Genomic DNA, 11,940 nt, shown 5'->3' on the forward strand with positions numbered 1-11,940 from the left:
TTTACTTCCCTCGTCCAAATGTAGTGTTATGTTTGGACAAAGGATTTGCATGTACTAAGCAATTAATTATAAATATAATCATCATAGACAAAAAATTTAAAGGGGAGGGATTAGAAATGCACTTGATAATTGCAAAGATGTATGAAATAGATTTACAAATGATTCATTTCAAGTAGTTATTTGCAAATTCTTCTTTCCTATCTACTAATTTCAAATCTCTCTAACTTTTGTAGTTTATTTTTAACTATACATGACATGCTACTTAGTACTACGGTTTGGTGGTATTACTCCTCATATGTAAGTGAGAGGTCTTGAGTTCAAATCTCATGAATGACGAATTCGATACCAAATTAGATTGCTCATTGTGTGACTTAGCTGAACTCCTACCTCCTTAGTGTAAATATATCGTTGTACTAAAAAAAATAAAAAACTATACTTAATCTAAATCCTTTGGTAGTGGCAAATTTCTCATTCAAACAAGCCTTATTGCGACAGTGATGACGATAGTCGTCTCTCATTTTTGTTTCCAAAAGGATCACAAGCAAAGCCGATGGTCTTGGTCTTTGCCAAACGATATGGAGGATAGATATTTAGGCTAAGTTCTAAAATGACTATTTATTTATAATAGTATCGAACTCGCTATATTTGAGATTAAAATGTGAGGCTTACTACTTGCAAGTAGAAAAAAATATTGTTATACTGTAGTTTGTAATGTTAGTGGCAGCTCGCAAAGAAAAAAAAAGGATTAACTTGGATAACTTTCAGAACAACCCCAAGGGGTTAGTCTAGTGGAAATCGAGTAGAGGTTTGGAACTCCAATTTGACTTCGAACTCCCATGGATGCATTCTTTGGGCTTCTAGCTCTCTTTTGGTATACTCTTTGACCCAAAGGTCAAAAGTATGTTACCTCCTCATCTAGTATTGCACTTGTATGGGAAGGAGGATTAATCGCTATCAATTTGTAGTGTAGTACCTCTTATATTTAAAAGAATAAATTTCCTGACAGGAAATGAAAAAAAGAACTGGGCAAATTTCTTCAAGATGTCCTATTTAGCTTAAATAAAACTACTATTGGAAAGTATTTTGTATTCATAATATTATTATTTTTGGAAAGACCTTGTTAATTCTAAGGAATTAATTCTTCAGATTCAAAAGAAATTAGCTTGTTGGAAAGCGAATAATGTGAGATGATAATAGTTTTGAAAATTGTTCATCCATTCATTCAATGTACTTTTGCAAAACAAGTGATAATAATGTTTCTAGTATCATAAATTGGTTAAGCAATCTATCATTCAGTACTACGGTCTAGTGATATTTCTCTTCATTGATAAGTGAGAGGTCTTAGCTTCGATTATCATCAAAGGCGAATTTGAACCACATTATTGCTAGCCCATTGTGAGGCTTAGCTCACTTCCCCACTTCATTAGTGTGGATAATATTGTTTGTTAAAAAAAAAAAAATTAGTTAAGCAATCTAGAGGGTTTTGTTATAAGAAATTGGCATGGTGAATGATCATCCTATTGACCATTCTTATCATATTATTGTTAGCCCATCGTGAGACTTAGCCCACTTCTCCACTTCATTAGTGTAAATAATATCATTTGTTCAAAAAAATTAGTTAAGCAATCTGGAAGGTTTTGTTATAAGAAATTGGCACGGTGAATGGTCATCCTATTGACCATCCTTATATCGTATAGGTTCAAATAAGCTCTTACCCACAGAGTCAGAGATGCTCTTCTTTTTCCTGAACAAAGAAATTTCAAAAACATTGTATTGGTAGGGGACTCCAAGATTGTCGTTGATTTGCATAGCCAATTACCGTACTAAGGCATAATATTCACGACATTAATATTCGGGATCGGGTGCTTCCAAGTGGGCCAACTGCTTGGGAACCGTTTGTGGCCAGAGTTTCTTCCTTTTTTACGTCCAAGTAAGGAATGTCATACAGGCTCTTCAAGGGTAGGGGTTTCTATTTTTTTATAAAAAGAAAATTAGTTGTGGGGTTCACTCCACATCGAAGTTCAACGATTTGAACCGTCTATTTTGTAAGTTTTGATTCATAGATCATCCTTACAAAAATTCAATTCAATTTGAAATCATTTACCTATTTAATTATCACGATGAAATTTTAATGTTTATTTGAGAACAAAATGTTGATCAATTTCTTTGAACTCAATTAGATGTCTCAAATATTTCCAATTTGGCTAATATTTTGTAAGGATGATTTATGAAGTGCAATTTAAAAAATAAACGGTTCGGATAATTAATATTCGATGTGGTGTGGACCGCACAACTAATCTCAATTTTATAAAATTAAAAAATTAAAAAAAAAAATCCCTTAACGTAAAGGTTTTCTATATAAAAAAAATCCCTTAACGTAAAGGCTTTCTATATATATATAATGTCTCATACATAACTATATATATAATTTCCCTTCTTTGTTCTCATAGAAAATCATCACGTCATATTCTAGAAGAAAATGAACGATACAAATCATGCATCTTTTTTTTTCCTTGAAAAATAACCTTGATTATTATTTTTTATTTCAACTTGACTGAAAATTTCGTTTTAAAAAAAGGATAAGCTTATTTCAAATTCTAAACAGGATTAGGAGGTAATCGGCATGCAGAGCAGTCATGATCGCCGAAAAAGACCAACATTAACCGGATAGACACGAATAATTCAAATATTATTTTTAGAATTATAGCATTGGCAACGAATTTGAATGTCTTTAAATTAGTGTATCATATTTGTCAATTGCTTTTGTCAACGTTGTGCCATGCAGTCAAAAGAATCTACTTAAATCGGAAAGAGAGAATAAACTAGTTTGTTGGTGCAATACCCTGAATATTTTACAAGTTTTGTGGAATTTCATTTCTTTGTTTATGTGGAAGAAAATTCAAATAGATCGATTTATGGTTATGAAATTCGAATGGGGAAAATGTGAAATCCCGCTTTTAGATTTCATTATTATTTTTGTCGTATAATTTTTTGTTAAGTAGGAAATGACGAAAATGCCCTAGTTAGGTAACAAAATTATATGAGGACCTATTTATATCCTCATATATTTTATCAGATTTCTTGGCATATTTGGATAGAGCCCAATTCCACGAATGGCGCAAACTGTTCGTGAAACGGAGTTGTAACAAATAAGTTATAAACAAGCAAAGTTTGGGGTAAATGGTCATTTGACCATAACTTAAAAAGCTCCAGAAAATCTGAAGCAAGGAGATGATGCCACGTGTGAGGCTATAAGGGAAGGAAGAGGAAAGAAAGGAGGGGGTTGCAGCCAATGGGAGGGAGGAGTGAAGAGAGGGGCGAATTAGAAAGAAGAACGAGGAGGGAAAGGAGGGAAGGAGAGAACCAGCACAATCCCGGATTCTCTCTTCGACCCGCCGACCCGACCCGACTCCATCTCTCTATTCCGGCCACCTTTGACGACAGGGCCGGTTTCAAACGACTCCTCTCCTCGAACCGAGTCGAGCCGTCCCCTCAATTCCACCTATGGGTTGCCATGTTTAACAAACGAGGCTTGAGAACCCCGCAGGTTCGCCTAAACCCTAGAACCCTTATCTCCAAATCCGGAAAAAACATGGTGGCGCACCATTTGGGGTTGGTAGCCCTTCCTAGCAGGAGTAAAACCTGACAAAAATCACGTTCATCGGACCTTCGACGGAGGAGCGGCGAGGCTCTAAAGATTTCGGCCACCCAGCTGTTTCATGGGATTTTGCCCACTTCCCGGCCGAACTAGGCTTCGGCCCAGATATAAAAGTTTTTCCCCTTGTGTTCTACAACTCTGTAAAATTTGATAATTTTTAGAGTTCGTCGGAATTTGGAGTTTCCATTCTCAAGAAACCGTCACGCACGGCTCGTGCGGTGGCATGTGATCAGTGAGCCGATGCCGTCTTTTAAAGTAAATGTTGATATTCTGAAACCATATTTGATATGCATTTGGTATGATTCACTTGTTTGAACTTAGTTAGTGATTGTTAGTCACTTGAATGATTTTGGAAATGAGTTTGGAATTGAATTTGTGAACTATGAATGACTTGATCCTTTCATTGGGTACGGTTATAGTCTAACGAAACGATTAAATGCAGCCATAAAATAATTCAGAATTAATATTGTACTTTATTTCTTTAAGAAAAGAAATTTGTTAAGGTTGGCCTATCAATTTTGATTGCGTAGAGATCAATTTTGATATTTATTTTGGCCTATCACCAGATTTAGCTTCCAACTATGAATTTTTGGGTCGTTACAGTTGGTCTACTTAACGAATTAATCACACTTCCTATTTGTGATCAATATGCCATTTGGAGCTAAGTTTTCACCATAGCTTTTTTTTTTCTTTGTTTATTGCCCTTGGTGATAATCTATGAATCACAGATACTTCTGCGTGCAGTTTAGTAGAGTATTTCATATTCAATACTTTATCATACACAATACTCGTCAAATACTCTTGAATACTTGTTGGATATGTGTCATGGTCAACAAATACGGTTTTAATTTGATGGATGTGTATCCAGCTTTTAGGATACTTTTACACTTTCATATGATAAATTAAGAGAAGAAAACGAATAGAAAACAAAGCTTTAGTTGAAAGTTGATGAATACGAAGAGCTTGCCTCTAATTGAAACAAGGAAAATAACTCTCACATTTCTTTTAAATATATTTTTTTATTGTTGTATCCATGACATATTATATCTTAATTTTCAAAAAAAATTCGTTTTACCGTATCATATAACTATACCTGTATTTGTATCTGTGCTTCAAGTGTGATAACCATAACTTTTGTTAGATATTATAAAGAGGAAGACTGCTCTTTTTTATGTATATAAAGTAGGTAATTACTACATGCAGTTTATTTTGTAGGACATGGCATGTAGCGTAATAACTAAAATTAGTTCACTAATTAAATGGGTTCTTGTTTGAATGAATGAAATGTCCAAATTGAAAATTTACATTATGGTACTGGCCCTTATGGGAACTATTAATCTGGTGGTTACAATCTTTTTCTTCAATCATTACGTTTTGAGTTCAAACATTCTCTGTTTTCCGCTAAAATTATGTGTATCAATCCTAAGAGCTGGAGTTGTCGAGGCAATTGGACAGCTTTAGCTCTAGTTGCCGTCCACAACTTAGGTTAAATGGGTGGAGCCAACGGGCTTAGGTAGCAATCCAGACAGATTGTGCCTAGGCCGTTAAACAGGAAACATGTGGCGCGGTTGACTTCAACCACGACTTTATTTTTATTTTTGCCTGTCACGTGTAATTTTTATTGGACACTCGGAATTGGCAAAAACCTCATGCAATGTAATGCATGACTACCACTTTATGAATATGTCAACGATGAGCCTTAAGTTGGACCATGCTCCAAAACTCTATTTGTGTGCTTTACAATCTAGGCTTTGGAGTTGCGTGTGGAAGCATATAGTCTGCATTATTAATTGAGAGTTGAACCATATATAATAACAAGGGCAGAGGTAGCATCCAATATAAGTTTAGAGTGATGCTATCCACACATCCTTTTTACCTCTTAAACACCCCACGTTAATTTCTGTTATTTGATCTCTTTTAATTCATTCGATTCGAATGCTGAAAATTGAAAATGGTGTGTGAGAAGCATGAGTTTGAAAAATGATAATGCTATTTGCACACCCTTATTAATTTTTTGTCATTGATTATCATCAATTCATTCAATCCAAAGGTCGAAAACTGAAAGGGATGTGTGAGAAATAAAATAAGTGCGTAATTAACACTACACTTACAAAAAACCTCCCTGGACTACAGCCCAGCTTAGCCTTGTGGGTGGCTCTGCCCTTGCTATCCACACACCCTTTTTACCTCTTAAACACCCATGTTAATTTCTGTTATTTGATCTCCTTCAATTCATTCGATTCGAATTTCGAAAATTGAAAATGGTGTGTGAGAAGTAAAAAGAGGTGTGGATAACACCACTAAGTTTAAGTTGTGATCATTCACAGGCACCTACATTCTATATATTCCAGTTTAATTAGAAATGGTCAAGCACATTTCCTGTACACGAAAAACACTTGATTAGTAAACACAGAAAACGTTACATCTTCATGTAAAGGCATGGGAGATCCAACTTTCAACTTTGGGTGGCATATTGATTTGGAGTCTATAATCCATGTTTAGGATAAGTTCACCTAAACAAAAATTCAAAGTCCGCCTTAACTAGTTAATTAGCTGGGTAGGCAGGTCCCTACGACCAAAGGCTAGCTTACATGAGCGCTCAAAGCTTCCTTATAAGGTTTAAATACATAAATGTCAAGTAATTAACTTAAGTTATAACTCGTTCACATGTTATAATATAAATAAATGTCCAATGAAATATTATGTACGTATCCCGCAAAACAAAAACATATCAGTCATGTTGTTACTCGTATTAAAATGAACACTATATGAATTTAGTATTTTTCAGTCTTTTGGGATAATCACCAAAAGAAAACACTATTTATAACCAAGAAAGGGGTGACGAATGACAATTAGTAAGTTTTGAATTCCAAATCGTTATCGTTGCCATTCTTTCAAGTCTCAACTTCAAGTTGGCAGTCAAATATTCAAAATATAAATATAAATCTATGAACGTATGTATGTATGTATATCTCCGTTTGATTGATCTAATGGATTCAGCAATTCCACGTTAGCATTTTCGTTTTGATTACTCATCCTTCAATCCTTCCGACGTCTTCTATTACAAACCATCTTCCAAAATTCCCAGTCATTGCTGCTATCTCTCAGCTGCTAAACCTCAAACCCTCATCCCTCCTCACTCGTCAGTCGGTTTAGTGCATCATGTACATCTTATCTAAAGTTTGCTCTCTGTCCTTCTCCGCCTATTTGAATCCTTTCATATCACACAAATTAAGAGGAATAAAACGTCATGTTTCTATAAGGGTGAAAACTGGTTTTACAATACAAGTAACAAAACAGTAAAAGTATAATAAAAACTGCATAGTTTCAAAGCCTCTGTATGTTGAATTTAAAAAGACAAATTAGATGCCGGGATTTCATTTAAAAAGGATCAGAAGAGGCCGGTGTGGGTGAGACTGACGAGGGATGAGGGAGGAGGGGTTGGGGTTGGAATCGTTGGACTGTTGGAGATATATGGCAGCTGTGAAAAATTTGGGATGAACTTTTGTAAAGTGTGACGGGTCGTGGGGATGGGAAAGGAAAAATTGAATCATTAGGGTTTGTGAATTGTGGGAAGAGGCAAGTGATACGGTACAAAAGGTGAATTTTCAATTTAGTATGATTATACTGATGTGGAATAGCAATTCTGTTAGATTGATCAAATAGTTAAGATTTTGTCAAGTGCATGTAAATGCACTAAATGTAGAGACTCGAGATTCCATTCAAATACATGTTTACACTTTCAAATGGGCGGGTATATATATGGTCTCAATCAGTTAAACATGTTCTGTAATTACAATTAACCTTTGTAGACAATCAGATAATCTTATCATTGGTGTAGAGGAAAATAGTTTGAGAGAGAAAGGGATTGAGAGATTCAATCTTTAAGGAGTATATGGATTACTCTAGGGATTTAGTATTTAAAAGATTTTAGGGATTTAGAGATTCGATTTTTTTCGGGGTTTATGGATTCAGTTTTAGGGTTTTACCGTTTTGGATATCAAGTTTCGTAAAAATATGCCTTGTTTTGTTGTTTATTCTGTTTTTGAATTTTTTTTTATATTGAAACCATAAAAAAAAAGAAAAAAGAAGAAGGCCCCATGATTATCAGTGTCATCATCCATCCACAAATTGAATGAGTTAGCTATTTTTGTCAATTGAAAAGGAATTAGCTGAAAAATTAGATTATATAAACTTATTTAGCATATTTGCGTATAAAAATGCGAGACATGTACTATATAAATAATGTTTGTATATATTTTCTTTTGATATTAATTGTAAATGATATTTGATGTATAAATAAACTTCTTCATGTATTTAGCAAAACTTTTTTTATTTTTTATTTTTTATTTTTTTATACATATCAATGTACAAAAGTCAAAGTCCAGAAAACTCTAGGCCCTCACTTCAAAAGCTCCCCTAGGGCCCCAAATTCTCAAGGCCGACCCTAAAAGCTAGGGTTGACGTTTACAAATTATGACAGTAAGAATAACAGTCACACACCAGTGAAAAAGACTCATTTAGAAAGAAAAGCTCTTACTCAAAGAGAAAAACTCTTGCTTACAGAGAAACCGAGTTATTGAAGATGAGATCACCAAGATTCTGAGAGTACTTATTATAGCACTGTACTAATCTTCAATATTAGCAAAATACCGTTACTTGACTCAACCTTTTTTTACCTTTCTATTTTAGAGTTGGGTCGTCGCCGCCATAAATATCTGCATTGATTTCTTATGCATAATGCGTGCAAGGCTTTTACGTAGTTTTGGCGGCCGATTAGAAAATAATATGAACAATTCGTCAAATATTATCTAATATTATTGCGACGTAGAGCCCATGGAAAAGTAATTCAAATGACTTCTGTTTTTTGGTGAAAAGTATTCCAATGACTGAATGACACAGATTGTGAAATCGTGAGCAAAACACGTTGACCTATTTACACGTCTAATCTAAAACGACATGCTATGGTGATCGATGTTTGATCGAGGGTGGTACCATCTACATTTTTTTTTCTTTACTTTTCACGTACTATTTTTAATTTTTGATCACCAAATTAAATGAAATAAATGTGATAAAAAAATAGAAATGAAATAAAAACTGAAAATAAAATAATTATTAAGCGACTCCTATATTTTTGTAGTATTACAAATTGTTGTCCAATTATGTTTGCAGAACCAAATAATGTCCCAATTTATTGTTAGCAAATGTTGCATATGACATGCCGAAATGTCATTTGCCACTTGCAACGTCCTTCTCTTCATTCCTCAACCCACCAATTCATATGTCATCGATCAAATTCAAATGATAGATACACACACACACATAGATATATAAAGTTGCTCCTAACATTATTAATTGCAACTACATTTGCTACCAACAATCCTATAGTTGCATCGCCCTACAATATTATCAAGTTCCTCGCCCACCAAATTACTATACTTATATATTATATTATCAGTCATCAAATTCCAAATGATCAAAAAATATGGTGTATACTAGTCAATCTATTGGGAGAAAAGTAACAAAGGAAAGTTGTGCACCCAATCACTTTACGCGCTTTATAACCCAAAGTGATATTGGCCAAAACCACGTACCTCTCGACTGCTTCCCTTCTATATAAAGAACCCAGTAACGTAAGCCATGCACACCATATTTCAAACGCACAAGCTCAGCTAGCTCTCTAGTCTCCCAATCACCCATTTCATCATTACATTTCTTGATCAAAAAGCCATACAAAATGGCAATTCGATTTTACTCGACCCTTTTTTTGGTGCTTTTTCTCTCTCCATTAGTCATTTTTGGTTACTCTCCCAATGATGTGAGGACATGGTGTAGCCAAACCCCTCACCCACAACCATGTGAGAGTTTTCTAAGCCATAAAGCAAACAATATCCCCATCAAAGGTAAGTCCCAATTCTTCAAGATATCAACGCAACTAGCCCTAGACCGTGCCATACTTGCTCACACCAACTTGTATTCACTTGGCTCAAAGTGCCAAAATGCACATGAAAAAGCTGCATGGGCTGACTGCCTTGAGCTTTATGACTACACAATCCAAAAGCTCAACAAATCCATAGATCCCACCAATGGCGCTACTCAAAACGACGCTCAATCTTGGCTCAGCACAGCTCTCACGAACCTTGAGACATGTCGAGCAGGGTTTGTAGACCTCGCTGTCTCAAATAATCAGCTCATGCCATCTAATAATGTTTCTAATTTGATTAGCAACACTTTGTCCGTTAACAAAGTACCATACACCCCTCAGCCAGAATATAAACAAGGCTTTCCAACTTGGGTGAAGCCCGGGGATCGGAAGCTCTTGCAGTCGTCTTCTCCTAAGGCAGATATTGTGGTGGCAAAAGACGGTTCAGGGAATTACAAGACCATAAATGAGGCAATATCTGCAGCTTCAAAGAGAAAAGGGAGCGGAAGGTATGTGATATATGTGAAGGCAGGGAGCTACAAGGAAAATGTTCAGATAAAGTTGAAGAATATCATGTTGTTGGGAGATGGTATAGGAAAGACTATCATCACAGGAAGCAAAAGTGTTGGCGGGGGAACTACAACCTTCAATTCAGCTACAGTTGGTAAGTAAAATTAGCTTTAATTCTTTATTATGTTCTACGAAACATTTTTTTGGCTTGATGATAAATTCAAGGGGTCACCGATCACAAATAATAAGAAAATTTGTATCTCATAATAAAAAAAGTGAACAAGTCACTTGTAATATAAGTAATTTACTAGTTCGTTTGAAAATAGATGCGAGAAAGTCAAAATCACTATTAGAGAGAAGTACGTAGTAAATTAATGTAAGAATGATTAGATGGTAGTAGAAGTACTAGCTAGGCAAAGCGTAAAGTTTGATAGTCATTAAGTTCATTGACTGGGAGGGCAAGGTAATCATCAAGTTCATTGACTGGGAGGGCAAGGTAATCTGTCGAGTTTTATTTCACTCGTGATAGACAATGATCATGTCATCTAGATACTTACAAGATTAACATTTTCCCTCCACTTGTCTTAACTATGGACTACGATGACGATCAACTAGTTTGAACATGTTAGATTATGGTACTAACCTGATCTTTTCCGTTGTCTTCTTATATTTTGGCCAAAGAATATTTGCAAAGTCAGCAATTACACACACGCAACTAAGCTAATTACAATACATAACAGTTTTGATTTTTTATTTTCTTCATTGTAGCTGTGGTCGGAGATGGGTTTATTGCCCAAGGCATAACATTCGAAAACACTGCCGGTCCAACAAGTGGGCAAGCTGTGGCACTCCGGTCCGGTTCAGATCTATCTGTGTTTTACAAGTGTAGCTTTGAGGGGAACCAAGACACCCTCTATGTGCACTCTGAAAGGCAATTCTATAGAGAATGTGACATCTATGGAACTGTTGACTTTATTTTTGGCAACGCTGCCGTGGTTATTCAAAATAGTAATATTTATGTTCATAACCACAAAACCAACACAGTTACAGCCCAAGGCCGAACCGACCCAAATCAGAACACAGGAATTTCCATTCACAATTGTAAGGTTACAGCTGCTTCGGACTTAAAACCGGTTCAAAGTTCAGTTAAAACGTACCTAGGGAGGCCGTGGAAGCAATATTCTCGAACGGTGTTTATGAAGACATACCTTGATAGCTTAATTAACGCAGCTGGTTGGATGGAATGGAGTGGCGATTTTGCCTTGAAGACTTTGTATTATGGTGAATACATGAACACCGGCCCTGGTGCATCCACTAAAAATAGGGTTAGTTGGGCAGGTTACCATGTGATTACTAGTGCCTCGGAGGCTTCCGAATTCAGTGTTGGGAACTTCATTGCTGGTGGTTCTTGGTTGCCAGCCACCAATGTGCCTTTCACCTCTGGTCTATGATTATTAATAGATTTGTTTGTAACATAATAAATAAATTGGCTGTTGCCCAAAAAAGTAGTATTTCTTTATATGGAATTGTCAGTGGCTCATGAATTGTAATTCTTTGTGAATTTTTTTATATGACTAATAATGGATAAGGTTCTTATTGTGTTTGTCTGATTTAGATACTCTTGTTGATCATTTGGTTTGGGAGGTTATTTAATGATAGTAATTTATGAAACTATATAAATATGTCTATCATATTATAAAAAATAAAAAAATACAAAATTGACCACATATTTTTTGTACTTAGTTATCAACATCGTCGATCCAGTATGATTGTATACTTATTCATTTGTTTGATTAATTGCCAAAGCAAAAAATCCCACTTGTTTCATCGAGATATTGTATATGTTGGT

General features: G+C 35.3%; 1 protein-coding gene across 1 annotated transcript; it reads left to right on the forward strand.

The window, feature by feature from the left end:
* Window positions 1-9,329: 9,329 nt before the first annotated feature.
* LOC137748570 (pectinesterase 2) lies at window positions 9,330-11,624 on the forward strand. Its single transcript, XM_068488739.1, has 2 exons — window positions 9,330-10,245; window positions 10,860-11,624. Exons 1-2 carry the CDS (start codon window positions 9,396-9,398, stop codon window positions 11,540-11,542), a joined length of 1,533 nt encoding a protein of 510 aa, XP_068344840.1. The 5' UTR covers window positions 9,330-9,395; the 3' UTR covers window positions 11,543-11,624.
* Window positions 11,625-11,940: the final 316 nt, after the last annotated feature.

Source organism: Pyrus communis, chromosome 10, assembly GCF_963583255.1.
Source record: "Pyrus communis chromosome 10, drPyrComm1.1, whole genome shotgun sequence".
In the NCBI taxonomy this organism is placed as follows: Eukaryota; Viridiplantae; Streptophyta; class Magnoliopsida; order Rosales; family Rosaceae; genus Pyrus; species Pyrus communis.

Bases quoted from the DNA above. Each gene is read 5' to 3' on its own strand.
- LOC137748570 (XM_068488739.1), top strand. From the start codon at position 9,396: ATGGCAATTCGATTTTACTCGACCCTTTTTTTGGTGCTTTTTCTCTCT. The intron at 10,246-10,859 runs GTAAGTAAAATT...TCTTCATTGTAG, and splicing joins CTTCAATTCAGCTACAGTTG to CTGTGGTCGGAGATGGGTTT.